This window comes from Marasmius oreades, chromosome 3 (assembly GCF_018924745.1).
Source record: "Marasmius oreades isolate 03SP1 chromosome 3, whole genome shotgun sequence".
Taxonomy (NCBI): domain Eukaryota; kingdom Fungi; phylum Basidiomycota; class Agaricomycetes; order Agaricales; family Marasmiaceae; genus Marasmius; species Marasmius oreades.
The window spans coordinates 370,743-395,213 of NC_057325.1; the positions used below are offsets into that span (position 1 = coordinate 370,743).

At 48.0% G+C, this 24,471-nt stretch overlaps 11 protein-coding genes across 12 annotated transcripts; 4 read left to right on the forward strand and 7 right to left on the reverse strand.

The window, feature by feature from the left end:
* Positions 1-1,445: 1,445 nt before the first annotated feature.
* Positions 1,446-2,104, reverse strand: E1B28_005419 (uncharacterized protein; the record flags this gene model as incomplete). Its single annotated transcript, XM_043149980.1, has 4 exons — positions 1,446-1,651; positions 1,707-1,788; positions 1,839-2,028; positions 2,085-2,104. 4 exons carry the CDS (start codon positions 2,102-2,104, stop codon positions 1,446-1,448), a joined length of 498 nt encoding a protein of 165 aa, XP_043011064.1.
* Positions 2,105-2,525: 421 nt separating this feature from the next.
* Positions 2,526-3,427, reverse strand: E1B28_005420 (uncharacterized protein; the record flags this gene model as incomplete). The annotated part of the gene is made up of 6 exons (XM_043149981.1): positions 2,526-2,560; positions 2,617-2,682; positions 2,758-2,848; positions 2,909-3,028; positions 3,103-3,263; positions 3,322-3,427. 6 exons carry the CDS (start codon positions 3,425-3,427, stop codon positions 2,526-2,528), a joined length of 579 nt encoding a protein of 192 aa, XP_043011065.1.
* Positions 3,428-5,194: 1,767 nt separating this feature from the next.
* On the forward strand, positions 5,195-6,698 carry E1B28_005421 (uncharacterized protein). Its single transcript, XM_043149982.1, has 4 exons — positions 5,195-5,319; positions 5,375-5,672; positions 5,735-5,858; positions 5,926-6,698. Exons 2-4 carry the CDS (start codon positions 5,495-5,497, stop codon positions 6,545-6,547), a joined length of 924 nt encoding a protein of 307 aa, XP_043011066.1. The 5' UTR covers positions 5,195-5,319; positions 5,375-5,494; the 3' UTR covers positions 6,548-6,698.
* Positions 6,699-6,834: 136 nt separating this feature from the next.
* E1B28_005422 (uncharacterized protein) lies at positions 6,835-7,768 on the reverse strand (the record flags this gene model as incomplete). The annotated part of the gene is made up of 5 exons (XM_043149983.1): positions 6,835-6,932; positions 6,989-7,064; positions 7,121-7,222; positions 7,275-7,609; positions 7,669-7,768. 5 exons carry the CDS (start codon positions 7,766-7,768, stop codon positions 6,835-6,837), a joined length of 711 nt encoding a protein of 236 aa, XP_043011067.1.
* A 31-nt stretch (positions 7,769-7,799) lies between these two features.
* On the reverse strand, positions 7,800-8,332 carry E1B28_005423 (uncharacterized protein; the record flags this gene model as incomplete). Its single annotated transcript, XM_043149984.1, has 2 exons — positions 7,800-8,189; positions 8,243-8,332. The coding sequence occupies 2 exons, from the start codon at positions 8,330-8,332 to the stop codon at positions 7,800-7,802; spliced, it is 480 nt and encodes a 159-aa protein (XP_043011068.1).
* Positions 8,333-8,602: 270 nt separating this feature from the next.
* On the reverse strand, positions 8,603-9,034 carry E1B28_005424 (uncharacterized protein; the record flags this gene model as incomplete). Its single annotated transcript, XM_043149985.1, has 1 exon — positions 8,603-9,034. The coding sequence occupies one exon, from the start codon at positions 9,032-9,034 to the stop codon at positions 8,603-8,605; it is 432 nt and encodes a 143-aa protein (XP_043011069.1).
* A 1,467-nt stretch (positions 9,035-10,501) lies between these two features.
* On the forward strand, positions 10,502-13,822 carry E1B28_005425 (uncharacterized protein; the record flags this gene model as incomplete). The annotated part of the gene is made up of 13 exons (XM_043149986.1): positions 10,502-10,930; positions 10,995-11,482; positions 11,542-11,672; positions 11,728-11,833; positions 11,892-11,928; positions 11,984-12,091; positions 12,154-12,329; positions 12,387-12,409; positions 12,468-12,562; positions 12,617-12,685; positions 12,743-12,921; positions 12,973-13,118; positions 13,175-13,822. 12 exons carry the CDS (start codon positions 10,502-10,504, stop codon positions 13,076-13,078), a joined length of 1,947 nt encoding a protein of 648 aa, XP_043011070.1. The 3' UTR covers positions 13,079-13,118; positions 13,175-13,822.
* Positions 13,823-16,281, reverse strand: E1B28_005426 (uncharacterized protein). The gene is made up of 11 exons (XM_043149987.1): positions 16,049-16,281; positions 15,607-15,988; positions 15,400-15,548; positions 15,232-15,347; positions 15,036-15,170; positions 14,763-14,929; positions 14,680-14,702; positions 14,534-14,615; positions 14,148-14,471; positions 13,988-14,095; positions 13,823-13,934 (listed from the first exon to the last, which is right to left on the reverse strand). Exons 2-10 carry the CDS (start codon positions 15,792-15,794, stop codon positions 14,020-14,022), a joined length of 1,260 nt encoding a protein of 419 aa, XP_043011071.1. The 5' UTR covers positions 15,795-15,988; positions 16,049-16,281; the 3' UTR covers positions 13,823-13,934; positions 13,988-14,019.
* Positions 16,282-17,666: 1,385 nt separating this feature from the next.
* Positions 17,667-19,718, forward strand: E1B28_005427 (uncharacterized protein). Of its 2 annotated transcripts, none has more exons than XM_043149988.1 (2): positions 17,667-17,734; positions 17,791-19,718. In XM_043149988.1, exons 1-2 carry the CDS (start codon positions 17,721-17,723, stop codon positions 19,400-19,402), a joined length of 1,626 nt encoding a protein of 541 aa, XP_043011072.1. In that variant the 5' UTR covers positions 17,667-17,720; the 3' UTR covers positions 19,403-19,718. The 2 variants fall into 2 exon arrangements, with proteins under 2 accessions (XP_043011072.1, XP_043011073.1); XM_043149989.1 differs by having other exon boundaries at positions 17,667-17,728; positions 17,784-19,718.
* An 89-nt stretch (positions 19,719-19,807) lies between these two features.
* E1B28_005428 (uncharacterized protein) lies at positions 19,808-21,285 on the reverse strand. Its single transcript, XM_043149990.1, has 4 exons — positions 20,809-21,285; positions 20,479-20,748; positions 20,269-20,425; positions 19,808-20,187 (listed from the first exon to the last, which is right to left on the reverse strand). Exons 1-4 carry the CDS (start codon positions 21,106-21,108, stop codon positions 19,856-19,858), a joined length of 1,059 nt encoding a protein of 352 aa, XP_043011074.1. The 5' UTR covers positions 21,109-21,285; the 3' UTR covers positions 19,808-19,855.
* Positions 21,286-23,011: 1,726 nt separating this feature from the next.
* Positions 23,012-24,062, forward strand: FPR1_1 (FK506 binding protein proline rotamase rapamycin-binding protein). The gene is made up of 6 exons (XM_043149991.1): positions 23,012-23,059; positions 23,111-23,168; positions 23,237-23,303; positions 23,371-23,429; positions 23,543-23,598; positions 23,668-24,062. Exons 1-6 carry the CDS (start codon positions 23,057-23,059, stop codon positions 23,749-23,751), a joined length of 327 nt encoding a protein of 108 aa, XP_043011075.1. The 5' UTR covers positions 23,012-23,056; the 3' UTR covers positions 23,752-24,062.
* The last annotated feature ends 409 nt before the right edge of the window (positions 24,063-24,471 follow it).

A 24,471-nucleotide genomic window follows, 5' to 3' on the forward strand; every position in this document is an offset into this window, starting at 1 on the left:
CATTTTTTAGCTGAAGATAATCAACTCTTGACAGGCTTATTTAGACCTTAAGCCAAAGTCAAGTCTCAAATATCTAAGCGGGAGAGTGTATAGAACATCCACAATATACAGTTCATGTTCCCGAAATCTCCTAAAACTACCGGCTATCAAGTAGCCGGTGTCCGGGCCTCCAAACAATTGCAGTTTTTGACGTACACTGAAGGCATCTTGTTAAAAAATGAGAGAGTTTGGATAGCTTGATTAGTTTCACTATTCTATTGATACAAGCATTTCCGTATGTTGACTACTTCTTCAAGTAATTCTGTTTTGCCTGAACAAGGACAAACACGACCAAGATGTACATATCTTGCACTCATCCTTCGCCGACCACAGGCGACCATCTGCACTCATACTGACCAGGTGCGTTTTCTTTCCTGGGCACTTGGAGCAATTACTAACCAGTAGATGGGGAGACGGCAGATTGTACTCACATCGGATGGCCTCATTTCCATGCGTTGAATTCGTAGTCGACCCTTCTCCATTGGAACTTTGCGCCGGCGCCAATAACCCATCCCTAATTGACGATTGTCAGGCTGGCGGATTTGGCGTATATGCACATACGGGCCTTGCGTGCCACATTTGGGATTTGGAATGTTGTGCCGTGTGTTGAGTGCCATGTATCAGGTGACTGTCAATGACGGACAGAAATTGTTAATGAGGTGAGCCATAACAATCGCGGGAAAGGCATAAAAATACACGGCGTACCGCAATATCCAACGGGACCTGTACTAACCCGTCACATTGTATGAGCATACCATAGTACCTCGTAACCTGAATAGTATCAGATCCTAGACCTCGCGTTTTGATTTTTAGTATTTGCCGGCTGATAGCATTCATTGGATTATTTTGAGGAGCAAAGCGGAACGAGAATATGTGGGAGGAATGGTGAAGAACAGAGATTGCGGTAGTAGCGCGGAGTCGTATTGGGCTCTGAGTGTCGTGCATGCTGTATAGGGGTAAGTGAGTGATGAGCACACTCTCGGTGGACAAAACAAACCTGTTTAAACCACGGAGAGCGCTACGGTGGACGCTACAATGAAGGAGGATTGGCGGAGCAAGGAGGGAGCGAGGAGGGAGCCGTGGACGAAGTGAAAGAAGACGTTAGTGCACTTCAGAAGCGGGGCCTCTTAGGTCCATTTCCCACACGACTAAAACGGGGCTAAGAGGTGTTTACGGCACCTGTCAAACTCCTGCCTAAGGTGCAAAGAGATCTCATGTCAATTCAAATTTGGAATTCGCTCGAATTCCGCACTCTCGCATTATTTAGGAACCTATCAAAACAATCTATTATCTAACCATCTTATGGGACTCGTAGGAGAATAAGTACTGATGGTATCTGACGAAAGAGGTACTTATTTAATAAACATGCTAGTGGTGTAACTCTATCATCAAGTTCATTGTCCGCTTCACAGAAGAACTGATAGGGAACCGATGGCAATAGTAAAAATGTAGCAAACCATGGGGAACATTACTGTTGTGGTAGTGCCGGCATTTTTCAGATTCCGGTTATTCGACTGACTACTTGAAGCTGAGGCTGCGGCACCGGCATTTGTAGAAGTAGGGGATGTCGTTGACGTTGGTGAAGAACTCAATGTCGTTATGCCGGCAATGTCTGGAACAAAAATGATCAGCAAAGCGGGCTTAAGCCGAATCAAAAGCTCACGAACATTGCTCAAACGACGGCAGGGTGTAATTAGTCTCGACATATGGGTGGGTTTTGTTGAGCGCTACTCCGACAGGAACAATGTACTGATAGAACGAATTCTGAATAGGGCATCGACAAAATGACTGTGCCGCACCTTGAACGCCGACTTCAACTGAGGATAATTTTGCATCGCTTTCGACACCGTGAAGTTATCCACCTCATGTTCGAGGAGAATTGTCCCTTTACTGGCAAACGTCCCGTTCTGAGCAGTCGCCAGGAAATCCTTGTAGGCCGTATCCACGCTTTCTGTAGTGACACCCGTTGTCCCCACATCGGCATCCAGGCTGTCATATGACCATAAAATGCTTTGTAGTTCCAGTGCCGTAGCAATACTGCGCACTCTGTCGTCGATATCGCCATAAGGAGGCTGGAGACGCAGGTTGTGTTATTTTCCTTTTCCGGTTCAAGTGAAATAACATATTACTCGCCCTAAAACACGTCGGCGTAACGCCTACCACAAGTTTTACGGCCTGAATCTGGAATTGCGGCAATTAATTTCCTCCAGCACATAAATCGCGGATGGGGAGCAACATACAGCTATTATAATCCCACGGAATCGTCAGTTAGTTATCAATATTTTAACTCGACATGGCAGGAGGACATACAATAATACAACTCCGCGAAAACATCCTCGCTCTGTAATGATGTCACTATTTATAAACAACCCTATCGGTAAACTTGTGTCGTCAGAGAGAGAAGGACAGCTTACAGTAAGGATGCGACCAGGTGTCTGAGGGGTTTGATTTGGGGTTTAGTAAGTACTTTAACCGAAGACTTTGGTTCAGGGGTTGAACGTACGGACACACAACTCATGCCCTAAGCGAACAGGGGTCAATTTGCCTGTTGGAAGCTTCAATGTAAGAACCACTCACCATCCGTCAATGCCCGCTGAGCCTCCTTCGGCCACTGGATCACATTGCTTCCAATGAAGTACATCGCTGAAGAACAGTAGGTAACGCGAAGCCGTAAAGGATTAGGAGTCATTAGTAAAACAAAAATTGATGAGTACATACTAGCTTTCTGATTTGAACTTTTCAAAAAGTCGTAAAAGCCATTATGGTTGCAATAAGGGCCATCATCAAAACCATACCCCATAGTCGATGGCTGTATTAACAAAGATAGTTTCAGTAAAAGCTCAAGTATCCACTCAAGGTATATACACACCTCAGGTACGTCAACGACGTCAGGGGTGAGACCCGCCGCTTTGGGGGTTGTACACTGGCCATACGTCCACCAACAATCGGGATCTGAGGTACTATAACCAGTCGTCGACCCCATCGCCGGCTATTACAATGGGAAGAACGGAACGAACAATCAATATCAGAAGACAGTAATATCGGAACGACGGGCGAAAGTACCTTAGGTTCAGTCCCGAGGACTTTACCGGAAATCTCAGTCCATTTACTTTTCGCTACAGTATCATTAGCAACAATTGACGCCTGCTTCCCGATTGCTGGAAACGAGCCGAGGTTGCTCTGGACGAGAGGGAGCGTGTAGGCGGTGCATTCCGTGCTCGGGTCTGTATCGACTTTAAGGTTAGTCGGGGGCATAAAGATTGAACAATAGTGGTGGCGTACCGGGCGAACCGTCATTCCCATCTTGCCCCAGTACGGGCGAGGACAAAACGGCCTGAGCAAGGAGAGCCAAAAGAACGGCCTTTCTGAAGGATGGCCGACGGTCCATTGAGGTGTATAGCTTGAAGAACGACGAAAATGGCGGTACAAAGATTAACCTTACGTCGGAGAGTCGTTGCAAAGGCCTAACACCAGAGAGCGGCAAATGGGACGAGGAGCAGATGACTTTGCAGCGTTCTAATAGGGTTCGAGGCGCTTATAAAGTCAAATCGGCCATAGTACTCCGGTAAGAAGTTTTCACCTTCTGTCTTCCGGGTCTAAGTTTGGATGACACCCGAGCTGCATGTTTCTCCTTTTCTCTAGGCATATCCGGTTTCACGAAGCCGTCGCCGTGTCGGGACCTTCTCGCCTTCCTGCTGAAGGATGAGACGGTCATAACTAACAAGGAACTCAAGTTTGAAATAATGAGCACACAAAACGCAGGTGGTGGTCCCGAAACGAGCACTTGTAACGAAAATTACGACGATGAGGCTTTCTTCGCTTCCGAGCCATGTAGAGTCGAATGGAATGCTTGTAGAAGTCGGTTGCTGCCGTTGGCAATGGAAATAGGGATGGAATGCCACTATCGTAACCGTACTCGTGGAGCTGAATTTATTAGGCCAGAAAGCGCAAGCAGGGACCGTGGAAGGTACTACGACATAACTCCTGACTATGACCATCAGTTGGTCTGTGCTTTGACATATATCGAAATAGGAGCTTAGGGGATCAAAAACAGAAGGCTAGACAATGTCTTCATGAAAAGGCAATCCGGTTCGTGAAGTAGTCTTGACTTGAGGCTGGGTAGCTGGGGGCCGAATGACATACATAGGTGAACGCTAATCTCATTCACTCCTATGTTTTTTTGTAAGCACAGGGACCACAGAGAAACTTTCAGCGTTCGGATTAACGCACCGACACGCACCCCCAAACTCTGCTAGAACCCTGTCCCTAAACCAAATCGAAACCGCCTCGCGTCAAGTTCTTGCTGTCGATGGCCACCTCCTACAAGGATATGAAATACGACAAGACGGTAAAAATTCACCAGCGGCCGGATTGGGACAATAGCGTTATAAAATGAGCCATTTGGCATCATCGACATATCGGTTCTTTTGACATCCCAGGTAGAATATTCGACAGCAATGCATAAAACTATAGTTTCCGAAAATAACACTTCCAATAATCGAAGAAGAAAACCTGCTCGTTGGTTCAAGTTTGCGATGCAGGAGTAAGAATATGTTCACACACCTTCAATGGACTACATTCAGCGATTCTGCTGGTTTGGAGACACCATTGGAACAACCCCCCCCCCCCTAGGTCAACACTCATGCAGACGATCTTCTTTTTCTACTCCCACCTGATGACAGCGCGGCTCTCTAGCCCCAACCCTAGCCTCTGAACGAATCAACATCCAGTGAGAGGTGTGTGAGGTGGAATCCTATGGGATCATACGACATCGCGAAAACGTCTAGAGTACGTCGTGGGCATTGACAATGAGAGAAGACTCAAGTACTCAAGAGCCGCGCGAGTCGGCGCGAACAGGTTTGCGGGCCGGGGTTGGTGACATATTGCGGCTCGGCAGCAGATTGAAGCCGCGGCAGTGTCGGGATGTTGCCATCCACAGCTTTCCAAGAACTATCGACAGTGTTGGTAGGGGATTCCGCCGCCTTTTAACCAAGCCGGACGTCCTGTCTTTCGTCCTTTCCCAAGTGCTCCGTCACTGTAGTTAGTGAACTCATATTGCCTCGTGCTATGTGACACCGTGACAATAACACGCGGTGGGAAATATCGGTGAATCGTGGCCGAGCGGGCAACTCCGATGACAAATACCCCGGCAAACCTTCCACCGTAACAATAGCTTTTGCCTTTTATCTTGACTCGTTCCCATACGTGGTTTCCTGCTTGGCAACCTCTCAGACAATCCAAACCAGTGTATGAACCCTGTGCAAAGTCCTTTCACGAAATGTCTTGATTTCAGACAGCTTTATTTGAGCGTATCCATTTCTCAACAGCTTTCTAGTGGCAGGCTCGCACAGGAATTCGACGACCCCTTTTGATATTGAAATCTCCTTGTTCCGGCTTTTTTATATAAAGGGCATTTTTTTGCAGCTACGATCTGGTCTCACACCGTCTCCTTTTCATGTTCGTGCCCTTCATATCCCGAAGAGACACTCGTTCATCCGGAAGGTTTGACAAACGGAAAGGAGGAGGAGGAGGCGGTCGAGGTAAATCATCCAGTGGGAAAAAGTCTAGTAGTGGAAAGAAAAGTGGGGGTACCAAGAGCCCGTTCACAAAGACGAGCAGCACCAATGCAGGAGGTAAGCTTGTATTTTCGACCTTTTATTTTCGCTTCTCGTTGCTCAAGTCTGTGTCTATCCAGGCCGGAGTCGACCAATGTCTTCGTACGGTTCCGGTGGTGGAGCTCCTAGTGTCATCCCAGCAGGCCAATTCTTTGCTGGCCGTGCAGTAGGTGGAGGATCTCGGAGTCAAATATTCGGTACAAGGTACTTCTTCCTTTACAAAGGCTCGCTTGGAATTTTTGTGGCCTAACGATCGGTCTGAAAAACTTAGAACGTACGGAAGCGGCTATCCAGGTATAGCTGGACGCGGGGTCGCTGGACGGGGATTTCCTTTCTTTTTTTGGCCCGTAATATGGGGAGGTGCGGTTGGTTCCGCTATCGGAGGAACCCATTCCTACCTCTACACCGACGAGTACGGTTCTCCGAGCAACACCTCACGACCCGGAGGCGCCCTCTATACTACTTCTTTCCAGTCAACTTCCTCGACACAGACTGTCCTTCGTATTGTCGCAGACAACACTACCATTATCGACCTCGTTACGGATATCAACCGAAACTGCTCGACGTTTATCACGCCACCAAACTCAAACGCCGCACCGTTCAATACGTCCGCCCCTGCACCTAAGCCAGAGCAGGTCATACAATACTACCGCTCTAGCAGTGTGGCTCTGACTTTGGATGGCTACAACAACACGGCTGCATTTGCAGCAGAGGGCACTAGGGACGTGGACTTACCCTCTACAGTCGATAGCGGTATGATCAACTGCGTCAATCAAACGATTGGTGTGAGTGTCCCGCTGATCGACGGGAGTGTAGGAAGATTCGGTGCGATACCTAGTTTTCAGGTTTTCGGAATAGTATCGTTGGTGTGGTTGCTGGCGGGCATGTTCTAGGACTCGTCCGACTTCGCTTTCACTCTGGACTTTACGAAACACATAAGTAGCTGTATTATTGATCTAATTGTAACTTTCAATCCTTATAAGTAGTTATACCCACGGCGTGGCATATTCTTGTCAATTATTATCATCATTGAGTCGTTCGGACCGAGTCGCACTGGTGAAGGCCCAAAAGTAAGAGATTCAACTGACCTGCCCTGATTCTAAGACAACCTTCGTCGCGGTGCCATTGTCGCCTGGCAGATGAAGCTTTGAAGCGTTAAAAGAGTCAAACAACAGAATGTTTAGAATGATAAAGGCGGACTGCTCGCGCTTTTTCTGACATTAGATCTACCTAGACGAGTACCGGGTAGTAGTAGTACTACGCGATCAGCAATCATGGCTATGAACTGGACATGAGAGACGGATTCGACTGCAACGAAACAATGAACAGCTGACCTCCATTTCCAATGACAACTTTTTCCGAACCAATACCATCGGTGGTGAAGATCTCTGAGCGAGAACCAGAAACATCCTGTCGTTATTCGCTGGCCATTAGTTCCCTCCCTCGCAGCGGATATCAACACGTACATCGTCCCCAATCTCCAGCACTGGCTCAGGATCCATACAGTTGATCCCGAATCCTGGCCAGTATGATCGACGTCCGACTTTAGCTCCCATAGCCTCATAAATCTGAAAACGACTATAAGTAACCTCCCGAAGTATAAAGATCGCCACTACTTACCGATACGACTTCGTAATGCGCGTCAAGAATGGAAAACGCACCTCTAAGCTTCTTCTGCGAGAGAAGCTTCGAGTTGACAAACTGTCGAAACAAAGACATTTGAGATGGTGTACCACGGCACTCCGTGTTCAAACCAAGGATACGTTTAAGTATGAGGCCTAACCCCAACCTAAGTAGAGGAACAACGACCGCTTTAACTGCCTTGGCTGCAATATGAAAAGCAACCCGGGTGGGGTTCGCAAACCAGGCGATGGCGGTGATGAGGGGTTCCTCCCTCTCAATAACGATGAAAGTGAGGTCGAACATCAACCACAACATCACGAACCATGGAATTACTATGTAAAGACCGTCAGCTATCGGGAAATGTAGAAATGTCTGCAGAAGATTAACGTACAAGACACATAATCAACGATGACGATGTAGGCCACGCGACGAAGCACCTCAATGCCCAATGCAATTGTGCGATGGACCTTGCGATTGTAAGCAGGGAACATGGAGAACATGGAGGGTGAAGGTCCTTCGAAGCTAGAGGATTGAGGGCCGTAAACCGAATTTTCGGGAATTGAGGAGCCAGGGGTTATTCAAGTCATCGTGTTGGTGGAGGTATTGGAGCCCATCACGATCAAAACAAAATCCTCGGACGAGTGCCTGGTCAATCCTATACCCGTCGTGGAGGGTTATGAGGTCGAATTCTCCCAGCTGCGCTCGTCGATCGATACCGACGCCTCGACCGATTTTTGCACCGAATAGGTGAAAGTAGATGATTTCGAACTGGGCGCTAAGAACCAACACTCCAAGACCAGCTGTCCTGAGAAATACCTCGTCGGTCCTCATAGTCATGCAGACAAAGGCTGAAATGATACGTACATCAAGGCTCGATTTACTATCCACCATCGGAGATAATAATTCGGCCACCTTACTGGAAGGGTCAGCTGCGAGAAATGGTAGTCCACGAAACGGAAACGTACATGGGATAAACTCCTGACTTGTATCGCCCTATTATGATCCACTTGAAAAAAGATTGCGACAATCGGGGCCATGACACGAGAGGCTAACATAGCAAAGATTAGAGTGCCCGTTCGGTCCCAGAAACTTGGGGCAAATATCAAAAGCAAGTATGAAAAAAAAGTCCCGTGGATAAAAAAGCACGAAAGGTAACGATTGAATGAGTAGAACGAAAGGATGATGCTGGCCCCTTGTCCTGCTTGATGCTGAGAAGTCTTCCGAGATTGATGGTTGACGAGAATTGGGGACCAATTTATCCATAGAATCAAAAATGGAGGGAGCGTTGGAGGGGGCGGTAGAGGGGGGCGTTGAAGAAGGCAGTCTCATACCGAGCGTCGAGCGAAGAGGAGCACAAAATACCAACGATCGTGCTGTTGGTGAATAACGATGTGATCCCCACATCGACCCCAGTACATTTTCGCAGCTGATAAGACAGTTTTCCAACAGAAGGGAACTCCCTCTAAGGATAAAAAGTCGGATTCGGGTGTGATTGGCGGGTTCGATGTTGAGTAGCCCAGCATCAATGTCGCAACGCGTACACGGAGGGAGTGGGTAGATATTCTCCAGTTAACCTGAGATAGATCGTACTTCTCCAGAAGCTCGAAGTCCACCAACCCTTCTGGTGTCCTTGGGAAGGCACGGTGGAAGAGACAGATCTCTGGAAGAGCATACCCGGGGAGAGAGGATAGGCGTGCGAGAATGAAGGTAGAGCCGACCGAAGAGCTGGCTTCAACGACGACAAAGGCTTCAGGCATTCCGTCGGAGTCCAGGTGAACCGCGGCTTCTTGGACACCCTCGATTTGGCAGGCCAAAGCTTGAATGGCAGCGCAATCCACAGAGACTGGGCAACAAGGGATGCTATCCGAAAGTTGTGTTGGCCTCCTCGATGTCTGAGCCTCAAATGTCGTCCAGTAACTGGTAGGCCGTCGAGTTTGTACTCGGGATAAGTATGCGACAGGAATGGCATTTATTCGATCCAAATCAGGTCGTTGTGGAGCGTTTTTCGTGCATCCCGAAAAGCCCGACGCTCCAGTTCGTCATGTGGGAACTTTAGGGTAGGCCGCCTTACCATCTCGTCCGCGGCCATCTCGTCGCAAAGCGAGTCGTTAACATCTAGAACTTCGAGGTATTCTATATCGCGGATGGGGAAAGAAAGCTTGCATCAGTTAACTAAGGCGTCAGATCCGGTAATTACAATTTTCGTCAAAACTGTCTACCGTAGTAGGCTGATTTCCATCCTCAAGCTCAAACAGAGATTCGTAGGGCTGGAAATAGTGCATGATGTTTTAGGGCCATCTGGTGCTTGGATCTCTTTGCTCTGAGATTTCCGGTGTTTTTCTTCAGGTTCTATGAAAGTCATCCGAACCTCAAGTTTCAATTAGCGGTCCAAAGCATGAAAAGCTCTCGCTGGCATGGTTTTATGGGATGAAAAACAGCCGTGGAATGACCATCGACTTGGAATTATTCCACAAATTTTCGCCTGGCCTACCATCCTTCTTACCAAAATCAAAATTGGCTAGGATGGACCAGCCAAAACACTCGTTGGGCGGAAGTTGGAGAGGTCACCGAGTCTTTTTTGTTTGCGCCTGGTGATATCGGTGCCACCTCGAGAACCCCTTCAACAAGACACGAATGCAGACCACCTCATAGATAGTGAAGCTTGCAGCCTGTGAGTTTTCTTGGTCGAAATACATCACCGAATTCTTAATTTTATTTTTCCCTTTCTTCACAGATTGGGTATCTCAACGAAATGAAGATCACAGAAGAAACGGAACATACCGCACTACACCGATGGCCAGTACGCTGAGAAACGGGTAATAAACGGGGAATCCGAATCATCTTGCTCCCATGAACAGGCTGCTATCCAGCTCACCGGTTACTCGGGATGCTACACCGGGCCGCATGAGGGAAGTTCGTATAAATACATCCACGGGCTCAATCCTTCAGAACGGCGTGGCTTAAACCTCGGAAATCAAGCTGCAAATTTGGTTCTGAAGCCTTCAATAGTCACGGGATATCTGGATCAGGGTAGCCTGGAGGGGGCGGTGGAGGGAGTGTGACCGCAAAGGGATACTGCCTTTGGATCGTCACGATGATAACGTACGCTTCGTTTACGGACTTTTTATTCGTCGAACTGAAAGTCCCCCTATCAGATGATTGTTGTTACTTGTTCTTAAATAACCCGAAATGAAGACAAGACATTCCTCAGGAACGGTCCCGCCATGCTCAAGTTTCTGTTGGTTGCCAAACTATTTGGGCTCGTCGCTCTTGCCACCGGCTTACAAGTCTCTCTGAATCCGAGCAGTGTTCCCTTTCGACCTGATGACTGGACGACGTGGACATTGACCAATGGTCAAGCAGAAGTCTCCACGACGCTTTCAGGAGTAACCTTAACGCTGTCAGCGGCTCCAGGTACCACTCTCAAAGGCGCTCAGTACAAGGTAGTTCATACAAAATTCACGAACTTCCTTGGCGAACACATGGTCGGTCAAGGCGTGTCCACGGAGGCGACGACTGGTTTAGCATTGACGCTCGCCATCCAGGGCCTCAGCGCCGGAAGTCATACTCTTCTCTCATGGCACAATGCTTGGGACAACTTGAAGGCTGCCGCTGGTATCGATGTTGCTGTTGAAGGTACCAAAGTCGTTTCGGTACGTTCATCTCAAGCTCGTGCACTTGGATCCTATGTACTCATGATTGTCGTCTTATGTACAGAACAAGGCACAAACAATCCGTGAGGATAGTATTTGGACTTCGGCCTCCACTTTCGTCGCATTCAATGTCACTTCGACCTCCCAAGTGATCACTATCACCTACAGTCCCGTCAGTTCCTCGTCTCTGACGGACATTCGCGCCTTTTTGAACGGTTTCGAAATTGATCCCCCTGGTCCACTCACTTCACAAGCATCTTTCCCGTACCCTGAGCACACCAACGAGCACGTTGATGCGGATTCTGGTTCGCTCAAAGCTTCATGGGAAGGTGTCTCGGGTGCAGAATACGACGTTTACTTTTCCAATTCCGCCTCGAATTTGACACGTGTCAGTCAAGGCCAATCTGACACTTCCTACACATTCACTGGGTTGAGCTCGCTGCAAACGTATTTCTGGCGTGTCGATGTTATATCTGGATCTACCACGACGAAAGGTAGAACTTGGACGTTCCGGCCAAGGCAACTTGCTTTCCCTGGTGCCGAGGGATATGGGTAAGCTTCTTACCAGCTTTGCGGCTTTCGAAGAAAACTGATTCAGTTCACTGATACAGGAAATATGCCCGGGGAGGTCGAGGCGGAAAGGTTGTCAAAGTGACAACCCTTGCGGATTCTGGTACAGGTTCTCTTCGATGGGCTTTGACAGAACAGGCGGGACCTCGAACCGTCGTGTTCGATATTGGAGGTGATTAAACTTGTGTTTTGTTTTATTCGTGCGCTGTAGCTCATAATTTCCATAGGTGTGATCCAGCTTAACTCACGTCTCACCATCAGTGATAGTCAAGTTACTCTCGCTGGGCAGACGGCCCCAGGCAAAGGTATTGCCATTACGAATCAGCCTTTCGGGTCAGCTTCCTATCCTTCATAATATTGACCTAACAGCTTATCTTCGTATCTTTTTTAGCCTGAGTGGTGCTTCGGACACTATCGTCCGACACGTCGTACGTTCCGATTTGACTACAGCTGCTCATACACCTCATTGCGCGTTTATACTAGCGTGTCAGGCCAGGGAAAGCTTCTGGTGATACAGTCGATGGAATGGGTATGGCAGGAAGCAACCACTGCATCATTGATAGATGCAGCATGGGATGGTCGATTGATGAGGTATTACGCAAGTTTTTTGGACAGCTATGGATCGGTTTTACTGACCCCATGTTCCTCCACAGTCATTCTCCTCGCGTGGCGCTTTCAACATCACCCTCCAGAGATCGATGATTTCGGAACCGCTCAACGTTGCAGGTCATAAGAACTATCCCCCTGGTACCGCTCATGGCTATTCCGCATCCATCGGTGGTGATATTGGTAGCTTCCATCACAATCTCCTCGCCCACGCAGAGGGCAGGTAAGTCGGGGCTCAGCATTACCTTGGCGTGGAAATAGGTTGCTGATGGTTGACCAGGTCGTGGAGTATGGCAGGAGGACGTGAGTAAACCCTTTCTCCCAAGCAAGAAGCCCATAGTAGCTCATCCGACCACAATAGTCGACGGAAGCAATGTATTCGCGGGACGTTTGGATATCAGAAACAACGTCGTGTATAACTTTGGAGGCCGGACAACCGACGGCGGTGCGCACCAGGCAAGTACACTTGACGGTCTCTTCATCATGCAAGCTAACCGTTGTCCTTGAAAGGTCAATTTCGTTTCCAATTACTACAAGCCAGGCCCGGCCTCGACGCGAAATTACGATCTTCAAGCGACAGTGCGTTTCCCCCTAGTTGTGATACATACCGAGATTGAATTTTTTAACTTGTCGTAGTATGAAGACAACTTCGGCGGAAACCAGACATACTACTGCCTTGGCAATGCTATGGAGGGTAAATTCGATACGAACGCGGAACAAGTCGTTGACGGCAACGCCTCCAACCCAGTAGCCCCTTGCTGCTCGGTTGTTACTTTCAGTCCTGCTCCGGCTTACCAGAAGTTCTTTAACAACCAGTAAATCGCGCCCTTGCGTTCTATATCTGCAGCTCATCGGAACTATCTTAGATTCTTCGAACCAATGGTTGACACCCAAACCGCAACCGAGAGTTACAAGGTGTGCTTTACTTTTACTTTGGTGTTATCTCCCGCATCTATTGGACTTTTTATATAGCGCGTGCTATCGGACTCAGGCGCACAAACTCCTTCCCTAGGTAAGGTGTTACAAACTAAACTTATCGGCAACTGCTAATCGTACAACCCCTTTCAGACGACCATGACAAACGTATCGTTTTTGAAACCCGAGACAACAAGCCCACATACAAGGGTTCTGTCACCGGTACACCGGGCCTCATTGACAGTGAACAAGATGTGGGCGGTCTCGAATCCTTCCCAACCACCACTCGCCCAAGTACCTGGGACACTGATAATGACGGTATCGCGGACTGGTGGGATGGATCCAACGGTGGGAACGCCGGGTGGACAGCTCTTGACGGTTATTTGAATTTCATGGGCGACCCGCATTTCTTCGTTAAACCAAGCACAACGGTCACCTACGACCTGACGTATTTCGCGTTTGGGTTCTCTGGTGCCACGTACTCTGTTTCCACTTCCAGGGGAAGCGTGAACGTGAGTGGTAATAGTTTGAGTTACACTGCTACTGAAAACGCTGGGATCGATACTGTTACGGTGAAAATAACGGATAACGAGGGAAGCACTTGGACGAGGACGATTGGAGTTGCCGTCTTCGCTGACGCTTGAGCTTGAACGTTGAACGTCGGCTAACGAGATCTTATCACACGCTCGACTTGTCCCACGGTAGCTGTTCTTCTAGGTATACTTACTGTATTGCACCTCTTGTCATTTTCTTGGCCATAATTTTCAATGTAAAACCAGGATAACATAGTATTTCTTTTCAATGGGGTTTCAAAACGCGTCACCCACGAATACTAAGTAACTAGCATTTCGGACGGTATCAAAACCGCTACGTCCTCAAACAAAATATGCTTCTGGAACCGGCGGACATTCACCTAAAGAGAATTATTCAAACGAGTATCACGAGAAATTCAAATCATATCACTACAGAGTCGGTAAACCACCCTACTTGCTCCAACTCTAGAATTGAGCATGCACCAAATGTTCCGCAGCTGGAGATCGAGCTCGCATACTACACTTGAATGGAGCTGGGAGCCTGACGGAAGGTAAGTCCACTAATTAGAGGGGGGAAAGAGGAATTAACTAACTGAATCATTCCTGTCGTGAAAACAACCTCTGGCGTGATCTCATTTCCATACTTATCTTTGGATTTCGTTATATTGAGTGTAGCGAGGATTGTTGCCATAGCCAACCATAGACTAGCGTTTGCAAAGTGCTGTCCTATACACACACTGAATAGAATGTTAAAAATGCCGCGGTCAAAGATAAGGTGTTTCAGTTGAACTTGCCGTCGCCCGAAACCCCAAACGGACTCGAAATGAGGTTCACCGTTGCCTTCTGGCTTTGGTAAGAACCTCGAAGGCATGAACCGGTTGGGGTCAGCATAGGTGTTCTCGTTTAAACTCATTCCCCTGTTCAATTAAGAGACTGAGAATGATCCACACACGAAAAAGGTACATCTCAAGGAACTCACCTAATGTTAGCGAAAATCATCGATCCTTTCGGGATAAAAAACCCTTTGTAAACATCATCCGCGATCGAGCGATGAGGAACCCCTGGTATGGAGTTGGTGGTGATCGCCATTTATCCAACGGAGGAACAAGATAAATTTATTCTTACCGACGGTGACGACAGGGTACCAACTGGATTGCCAATAAAGTTACGAATTAAGAGTATATCGAAAACAAAGAACCATTCCTCACCGAAGCGTTTCTTGTAGAATACACTCCAAGTAGGGGAGTGAAGGACGGTCGGTATACGTCGGTAATCTGTCTGGTCCAATAATAGCGTCTATCTCTTCTTGAGCTTTACGTTGACACTCGGGATGAAGTGTCATAAGTAGCGCAAAGATCGAAAGAGTGGAGTAAGTCTAGTCGGGGATAGCAACCATGAGGCAACGGTATTACAAGGGCCCAGTAGATTGTTCTCTCTCCATCTGGAGAGAGCCACAAAAGAACCGGGTTGGAAAGACATACCGTGTCAGCTCCAGCCGCATACATGACTCCAGCGGCACCAGATATGTCTTCGAGCTCTTGGGGATCACTCTCCGATTTAGAATCCAAAGCAGTCAGGTGGTGCTGCGCGAATGAGTACTCGGCCGTGCCTTGAGCCTGGGACGATGCGAACGCATCAATCAAATTTCCTTCCCTCCCGGAGCCTTAAAAAACTCACAAGCTGCTTTCGAACGAGCTCGATGGGATAAGAGTGTAATTTGAGGATCCTGTGCCTATAGCGATGTGCATGGGTGCTATAGTATGTCCCGGGGAACCAAGATGGAAGGTGTCGCACTTGAAAATAATAAGTGAGACTAATCAAATTGAAAAACAGCGAATTACTAACACCATGGAAAGAAATCCACCGGCGTATTACCGGGAGCCCCACCCTTATTAACAGCCTCTGTCACGTCGTGAATCATTCCCAAGAACGGATCCGAGTCAGATTCGATGCTTTGTCCATATGCTACACGCAAGATGGAACTTGCTGCGAACCTTTTTTAATCGTGATAATCAGCCTTTGGGGGAACGCTACGGCTTCTAGAAAACATACCTGGCTAGATAGTTTCTAAACTCATCGGGTTCAGCGATGATATTCCTCACGAGCTTCCTAGCTTCTTCGGTTTGGGTGGGGAGGTAGTCCAAACACGTATGTTGGTTCAGAAACTCGTGTAGCATCCTTCGGTGTTTGATGAATTGTTTCCCATACTGTAGAAGCGTCAACGCCGACGTCCATCCCATTCTAGAGAAGGAGGGAAAGTCAACAAAGTGTTACGGAGTCTGGGTTATGATAGAGATAACGCACAGGGCATAGACTGTGAACTTTGGTCTACAGCTGTGAATAGCTCCTCGCTTGTCGAGAAGTTCTGTGGCCGCTTCGACGCTATCGAGAACGATGATATTTCGCCCGAGACATGATAGGTACATAATGTCCCCTGATAAATAGCCAAGGTTAGACAAACATCACAAAAAGACAGGACGATGAATCAATTAACCGTATGTTTTTGACCACTCGTGGAAATACTCCCCGACATCTTGAGACGGGAAGAATCGTAAGTGTCCGATGATGGGGTCTGCAGGTGGCCCCGGAGGTAAGGGAAGTCGACCTTTAGCCTTTGGAAACATAGAGATTATCCATAGAGCAGCAACAATGACCCCAACAGTGACGATAGGGTATTGAAAGAGCACAAGAAACTCCATGTTTGATTTCATGGATGAAAATATCTTGAACGCATTCAAACTCTCCTTTAAATCATTGAGCTATCCGCTCAATCTAAAAGGGCGACAACAATAATTCGCGGCTAATCCTACAGGGGAGAACATAGCCCATTTGAATATATGTTTACTCAGTTCCCGACCTAGACCTAACGAGTACAGTCAGACGCCGTAGATAAAAAAAGAAGTAGAGTAAGTTTGATACATCACCTTTTGGAATTTCACCCCCCAAAACACTTAACGAATGACTGAAACGATAAAAGACTGTAGGTGACTGGAAGGAACAAGTGTTCATGTTAGCCGAAGTTCAGCGTTGTGATAAATGCGTCGCCTTTCTCACAATGTCATTATAGAGCTGCTAGAAGTTTGATAGGCGGCAAGGCTATTACAAGGCGCAGCACTATTCGGTCCCCTCGTTAAATCCATTAGACAATTCGTTATAGGAACACGAATAGATACACGTTCGAGCTAAGGAATTACGATAAAGGCACATAAGAAATAAAATTAGCACCCTAGTGCGATAGTAACGTACCTTGCTCGAGTCTCATAGCCACCTGTATGTGAGCTCGGGTTTGCACACATGACAAAGTAGGCTCTCTAATCACTTTAAGAGAGTGTGGTGGTGTGGCAACCTGTTGGTCAGATGGAAACCCAATGTCAGGGCTCAAGAAATGTCAAGATTCAAGAAGGAGCCTGCACCCTACCGCAAGTCCGCTTATTCCGACGAGATTGAGCGGTAATGATACAAATGTCGGCACGTAGAGCCATCCAGAGCACAACGGTGAAAGAACGAGCAATATGTTGAGGTACGATGGCGTAATCAGAAAAACGACTTTCTGTGACAGTGGAAGGCGAAGTTCAAACATAAAACGCGTTGTGATTCAGTACCCGAGTAGATAAGAACCCGCTCACTAAGCTCCCAAGTGACCCTCCATCCAGTACAGTAATGTACACCCGATAGACAGTGCTACAACTAGGTCCTCGCTTAAAGGTATCACCCACAGTTCTTCCATTAGCCTCTGATTATGTTTTGTCGGTGAGAATCGACCGCGACTAACACCGAGAAGGAAGCATATCCGAGGAGTTCAATCGGGTTGTGATGCTGATCGAAAGGGTCGCTCGAGTCAGTTTGCAGTAAAGACAATTCCAGCGTCTAAGAAGTCCCAGAAAGACAAACACAACTGTTTGAGAAATCAGAAATCGCTCAAGAATCATGGCGGTACTTACCAATACGCCAGCAGCCGTTGAATTTTACACCGGTTTTCGACTGTTTCTAATAGTAAAGAGGAACTCCACTGGTTGAAATGAGTCTGGCGTAGGCGTGCGTGTAACGTGAGAACTGCCATCCCTTTCTGGAACTGGAGGCGTGATATGAATGTCACATTCCCACGGCTGAGTGTTACTTTAGACCCTATTCACTCTATTCACTCCAGGCAAATCAGCAAACACGGAATGAGTCGGTCTGGGTTCGAGTTTCCTTACTTCTTTATCCACCCAGTTCACGTGAAAAAAAAGCTTCTAGGTCACCTTCAATCAATCCGACAACGAGAGACCTTTCCCGGCCTATTCACAGAACACCCCCGGAAGTGTTCGCTCTCATATTCATTCTTGTGGTGGAGAACAACTGCTTCGGATGGCACAACCATGGTTCTCGCCAATATTCGGCCTTTATTTTGGCGATGATATGCTCGAATTGGCGGACGACCGCTCTCAATACGCCAGAAATCTGGGCGCGGATTCGGATTCGGGAAGATTTCTCGCTCGAAAGATACAATCCAGCACGGGAACTAAGAGGTTTGAAACTCTGTGTCGAACGCGCCAGCTGGTGTCCTCTATCTGTGGAGCTCACTTTGGATCAAACGGCACTCAGTACGAGGGACTGGGATTTAACGTGGGAGCATACCACGTTGTTCGAGTTTTTGACGGAACATTCGGTTTGGAGCAGCCTGGTCATTCATATAAGAGGATTTCGACCGGAAGTTCATAGGACTATCTTCGAAATGCTAAAGGGTAATCTACGATCTCTTGTACGGCTCGGGGTTCATTTAATCGAAACGGAAGACATGGAGATATTGCGGACTTGGAAGGGAACTAATGCATTCCCAAATCTTCGAGCCCTCGAGCTTTCTCATGCTCATGCTCAGAATCCGGAAGAAAGGTTAATCTATTATGATCCCTCAGCAAGGGCCTTCACGACAATCGATACATCCATTTTTCCGTATCAACGACTCACTCACATCTCCCTCGACCTCTTTAGAAGAGTTGAGGATGCGCTGCAGGTTCTACAACTTTGTAAGAGCCTTCAATCTGTACATATCCACTGCTCCTTTTACTTCCAAGAATCTTCGGCCCCACTCGCTCTTTCTCAAAACTCACCCATCTCTCTTCCTTACCTGGATACGCTAGCGATCTACGCGTATCCAAAGTGGAGAGATCGGCGACGTGGCATGCTTAGCCTTCCTTATCTAGTAGGCTCCCTCACAGTTCCGTCACTCAAATCCCTCTCGTTATCGTGGGACATCGACATTTCCGATGAGGAAGAACCTCTGATCTGTGCAGCGATAAACGACCTCTTTATTCGATCTGGGGTATCGACGAGTCTACGAAAGCTGGGCCTTTCCATCAGTGGTATCTCTACGTCTGCTCCAACAGTATGGGGGGATCTTCTGGAGGAAATGACCGGTTTGGAGGAGCTTCACATCAAGTTAACCGAACATGATGTGGCCACTAAAGCCAACACGTCCGAGTCTGTGTTCTTACAACAGCTATTACAGGAAACCGAACCTGGCAGCGACGCTCCTCCGATGCCGTACTTCCTTCCGGATCTCAAATACCTCCAGATCCGTTATGTTCGGTGGACTCTGAGAGATCGTCATCGAACGTCGTGGCCAGGGTGTATCAACGTTCTGCAAGGCATTCTTGACGAAGGGCGTAGTTCTCACCTAGTGGCCTGGTTGACAGAGTTCGAGTCGATGGTAGACTGGCGTAATACCCGTGGGCTGAAATCGGTATTGCTGGAAATTGAAGGGAACGGACTTGATACGGATTTAGAGAGGAGTGGGTGTTTGGAACGGTTAAAGCGGATGCAAGAAGATCCGACGGCGAGGTTGGCTATGCGGGTTTCGATGGTATGATGATACACGTCGGAATACCAGGGTTATAGACGTAGCGGCCCGCTCATTCTCATTTTCTACGCTATTTGATAGTGGGTGTCATAATGGCTCCGAGTCACTAATATCGTCGGTCTTTTTCTTACTCTTCGGAGTCGACGTAAATAGTAAGTAGTTTGTCCGGGATGAACCAGCTCATTCGTGCCCAGCTGCCCGCCGAATTTTACTATACGTGTCGACTACATGTCTTCAAGGCTGACATGCCACTCAAGTACACTGGTCCGGCCTCACTAGTTTTCGTCGCCGTGGAGAAGAACTTGGACCGGAAATTCGACACGCTTTGCGATCTTTATAACGCCTTGATGATCCCTCGAGCTGTAATCTTCTGCAATACAATGTGAAAGGTCAGTAACATTACAGCACGCTCAAATTGACTCTTCCTCAGAGTATCAATTTATCCATTCGATATAATTCTACTTAAGACTTATCCCAGCCATGCTCCTCTTTCTCAATAAGATCTTCCGCGCAAGTCAACACGGCATCTTCCAAAGAACGCCAACTGCCACCAAGAAGCTCCTCCTCCAGAGCAGTGTCGAATTTGATGACTTCGGCACCTGGATAAATCATCCGAGGAGCATCCTCCTTCGACGGAGGGTAAGGTCGGTCAGGGAACTTCGTGCGCATGATATCGGCCACCTCGATCCAGGACAACAAACCAGCGACACCCAGGAGACGCTTTCCCTGGGGTTTCTCTGATGTCAAGGAGACAACAAATAGATCGACAATGTCCCTAGAATGAACCCAAAAATCTGTCGAGGGAGTTCGGTCATTTCCGAGTCTGCTGGCTGGGACCCCACCCTTGTTATAAATGGATACTGAGTGAAACTCACTGCTTTTGACCGGATTCAAACCATCTCGACGCGGTGGTTTCGCAAGGCAATCATAGACTTGACCGAGAGTCTGGTCTTGACGAGGAGGGGCGGAGAGGCTTGAACAGATGGGCCCGATTACTAAAGCACCAAGGATGGTAGTCAAAGTGAATGGAGGCTGATTCGACTGAGTATGACTCCTCGGAGTTGGAATGAAAACTCGAAGCGAACCTTTTGCTCTTCGACAAACTTCCAGGCCGCACGCTCCGCTTCTAACTTGGAACCAACGTAGATGTGGATTCCGAGGAAAGGATCGTCCAGATTTTTCAGTGTTTCGGGTGTCGTTATATTCCAGTTGGCGCGAGTAACTACCTGCTTCGTGGGATCTTGTGGACCCAGGACAGCAGAGCCCAGGGAGCCCAGGTAGAGCAAGCGTTGCACGGTACCTGTTGCCTGGGCGCTGCGCATGATACTGAGTGTCCCCTCGATGGATGGAACATACTGCGAGTTCGACTATGAGCAATCCCTGACTCTACCGTAGGCTTTCGAGAACATGTTTACCTGTTCCTCACGCTTCTTTGCGTCCATGGTGACAGGGGAGGCCGTGTGTATGACGGCAGACACACCTTTCATAGCGTCGCTGAACACACCTTCCTTCGATATGTCGTTGCCCACTTGGACCAACTCGAACTTGGAGCCGTACTTTGAGAACGCTTTCTTGATGTATTGTCCTGAAGAGAGGTGACGGACTGCACCCCTTACTGAATAGCCTTTCTCGAGGAGACGAAGAGCGATGGAACTCGCGAGGTGACCATTGATTCCAGAAACAAGGATGAGGGAAGGAGGAAGGACGGCTGACATACTATGTGTCAAGGCTGAGCGCCGAGCGCTGAGCTTGAGATATCTATGATTTTCAATAGTTTGAAACCTCCTTGAATGTCAATGACAGACAAGAGAAGGAGTTGTGATTACTTGAGTGGTGGCAGGAGCAGAGCCTGTCGAGTAGTAGCTAGAGTTGAAATTTGAAATGGTTGACGGGTTCCCACAGTCACATCGCGACGTGACGATAGGTCACGCGTAGACGCGTCACGACAGCGTCTGTACACCACCACCTTGCCCCGATGTTGGCTTGACGTCGCGGTTAACCCCGAGCAACCTCCCCCGGAGGACGATGGATGTCGGTTTTGCCAGCGAGATGCAGTGCGCAAAGCTCTAACTCTCCTTGACTTTTGCTCCCCCGACTTCACAGGCGGTCGGAAGAAGGGTGGTTACAAATCCGACGTACTTGCCACTCACAAACGATGGGCACGATGGACCAGGACAGACGCGTCAATTCCAAGGATGTATGGAAAGCAGTATCATGGATTATTGAGCGAGTTGTAAACGAAGTTACGGTATAGATTCGGAGTACACCCAGGTGCACGCAGCCTCGTTTTTCGTTTCTCACCCCTTACTCAGGCTTCATTTTCAACCCTAGGATTTCGAGAAGCTGATAGAGTTGGGATCAAGGCGATATCTTCAGGATCTCTGTTGGGTGACTGTAGGATGCGTACTCGCAAAATCAAGTTCACGCCAGTTCCCGGCCTTTGCAAAGTATCGTCTCCGCGGGCACTGGACACACTATTCTATTTTGCCGTTCGGAATCCCCGATGGCCGCGCTATGAGCCTTTCAGTTCCACCAGACGTAGGACCAAATCTATCCACAATCCAGGTTCGTGTTTCTCATCTGTCGAACATTAGGTAGTAGACTGACTGGAATCTTGTTTTCACGACTTCATCCCAGAAGACTTTTTATTTATGTAACTTTCTTGTTCTCCTGCATCGCCTCACGCGTCAGTAGGGCGTGCGTTCAAGCGTTCAAGCCACAGACGCGATTCCGATTACCGGCTCTCTTGCTGTCGATACCCGACAGGCACATTGTCTTCTGGCCTCTAGTTCGTTCGTCTTCAGATTTGGTTTTGTAACTCTGTGTTCCATTCGGATTCTTGGATCTTTGTTCATCGATTTCTCAAGACTTGCCGCAAAAGCAGTTGGTCCGTCGAGGAGTTACGCGACTTGTGATGCTAGCGGTCTTCGAAACCGTATCTTCTGGAAGGCTCGGAGTTGATTATCGAACTGTCCTTGCGTCATCCACACGGTCATACATACTTCGTCGGGGGTCACGCAGGATGGAGAACTGACTGACGAAGACCACAGCGTCCCCGACGGACCGGTGGTGGCCTGCTCCCTTGACTTTTGGGCTCGTCCTGCCTTTTACATGAAAACGGATCGTGCAGGAAATTAATGATCTTCCAGAGATCCAGTAACCGAGCGATGTCGATGAGATTCTGGGCATCGCCTAGTCTGCTGTTGATTTTAGCGTCGGAGGCAGACTACATCGATGGTGTAACGGTACCTCGCTTTCTCCTGGCTATGCTTCAGGTATTAGGACCCCTCGGGTCGGTAGGACACCAATAGGGGTTAATTATCGACGGTCAGAATTGTACCCCAATCGTAATAATCGGATTATCTCTGATATCGATACCATCAGATTTATTTACCATTTTTTCAATTTCAGTTTTCATTTCACTTCCCAGCGTTGGATTCACAAGAAGTTTCTGTCAGAAAAAGGAATAAACAAGAAAAAAGAAAGAGATCTGGGGGGGAAGCCTTGAATTGTCCCCCGCCCCAGAAAGAAATTTACAGCTAATCAGATCAGATCGATCAAGATCGGTCATGCTTTGTATAAGTAGCCGGAGCTCAGCGACAATCGTGTTCATCCACCCCCCACCACCATCGTTTTCAGCTTTCTGATACTTTCTATACTATAATGGTGAGTAGCTTGCCAAACTTCTCGATTAGATGGTATTAATGAACTGTATAGGGTGTCACAGTTGAGACTTTGATTCCTGGCGATGGCAAGACCTTCCCCAAGAAAGGAGGTAACGAGAAGATCATCACCTTCCATCGACACCATGCACCGATGCTCAACAACACCCGCGTTTCATAGACAAAGTCAAAATTCACTACGTTGGAACACTCATGGACGGCAAGAAATTCGATTCGAGTCGGGATCGGTACGACAAATGTAGTTTGTTTTGGTTGACCTCGAGAAGCTCAGAACGAACCCTTTTATTTTCGCAGTGGAGCTCCATTCGAGACTGAAATCGGTGTTGGGAAGGTTATCAAGGGTTGGGATGAAGGTGCCGTTTCCTCCATCGTCGTCGTCTCCGCACATATCTGTTTACTGATTATCGATGGCGATTGTGGCGATCTGTCTCCCATCTATCATCTATATCATCTATTCATCTATCAGGCGTACCGAAACTATCTTTGGGCGAAAAGGCTATTCTAACCGCTACCCCGGATTACGTACGTTTCTTGATTTGAAATCCGACAGTTGTCATTTTCGTTGAGAAGATTTTTTTCTTGTATGAACAGGCATATGGAGCTCGCGGTTTCCCTCCTATTATACCAGGAGATTCGACCCTCAAATTCGAGGTAGAGCTGCTCAAAATCAACTGATTTGTTGATTTCCCCCATGCTTTTTTTGCGGTTTTGTGAGGATTGTGGACGGTGGACGGTTGACCCCTGGCGAAAGGACACTTCTCCACATTTTACTTTATTTTCTCCTTCTCATTTTTCATTTTCCCGGCTGGGTTATACGTCTTCGTGTGTTTTTTTTTCTTTCTCCCTCTTTCATCGTTTTTTTTCTTGTGGCACAAGTTCTCCTCCCCCCCCAACTCCTCCTTCCCCTCTCCCCCAGTTTACAATCGCAATTCACGCAAGCAACCGTTGTATTTCTTGACCAGCCAATATAATGCTACTTACTCCTATCATTGAGTTCAAATCAGTCAATGTTAGGCAGGCAAAGCAACGCCGGTCGCCCATCAAAGCGTGTGAAAATTCCGCCAGCGGTAGCAGCCTCCTCCCAATTCCAGTTCTAATATGCGTTGTTACCGTTGCCCAGCAGGGCCAGGTTAGCTTTTTCGTTTTGCACTTTCACTTGAGCATTGGGCAAAAAGCCCTTCAAATAAGGTTACGTCTACCCCGTGAGAATATCTCCGAGGACACTGTTTCGAACATTATGTCAATAATATGTAGCAGAGCAGCCTCTTGGTGACCTCACAAGGCCTCGTATTGTACAGCTCTTGGGATCGTTTTGCAGTGGTATTAGGCGAGGAAAACCTACGGGAAGCACGTGCAGGTATTTTTGAACCTTTAACGTGACGTTTGGCCCTTTCG

Coding starts and splice junctions, on each gene's coding strand:
- E1B28_005428 (XM_043149990.1), bottom strand. CDS start 21,108: ATGTCAGCCGTCCTTCCTCCTTCCCTCATCCTTGTTTCTGGAATCAAT. Junction 20,426..20,478: donor AGTTTGTCGAAGAGCAAAAG/GTTCGCTTCGAG, acceptor CAGTCGAATCAG/CCTCCATTCACTTTGACTAC. Junction 20,188..20,268: donor TTTGAATCCGGTCAAAAGCA/GTGAGTTTCACT, acceptor CTCCCTCGACAG/ATTTTTGGGTTCATTCTAGG.
- E1B28_005426 (XM_043149987.1), bottom strand. CDS start 15,794: ATGGGATGGACGTCGGCGTTGACGCTTCTACAGTATGGGAAACAATTC. Junction 15,348..15,399: donor GGTGGATTTCTTTCCATGGT/GTTAGTAATTCG, acceptor ATTATTTTCAAG/TGCGACACCTTCCATCTTGG. Junction 14,930..15,035: donor ATGCGGCTGGAGCTGACACG/GTATGTCTTTCC, acceptor ATCCCCGACTAG/ACTTACTCCACTCTTTCGAT.
- FPR1_1 (XM_043149991.1), top strand. Junction 23,304..23,370: donor TTCGATTCGAGTCGGGATCG/GTACGACAAATG, acceptor TTATTTTCGCAG/TGGAGCTCCATTCGAGACTG. Junction 23,430..23,542: donor TATCAAGGGTTGGGATGAAG/GTGCCGTTTCCT, acceptor TTCATCTATCAG/GCGTACCGAAACTATCTTTG.
- E1B28_005421 (XM_043149982.1), top strand. CDS start 5,495: ATGTTCGTGCCCTTCATATCCCGAAGAGACACTCGTTCATCCGGAAGG. Junction 5,673..5,734: donor GAGCAGCACCAATGCAGGAG/GTAAGCTTGTAT, acceptor GTGTCTATCCAG/GCCGGAGTCGACCAATGTCT. Junction 5,859..5,925: donor AGTCAAATATTCGGTACAAG/GTACTTCTTCCT, acceptor TGAAAAACTTAG/AACGTACGGAAGCGGCTATC.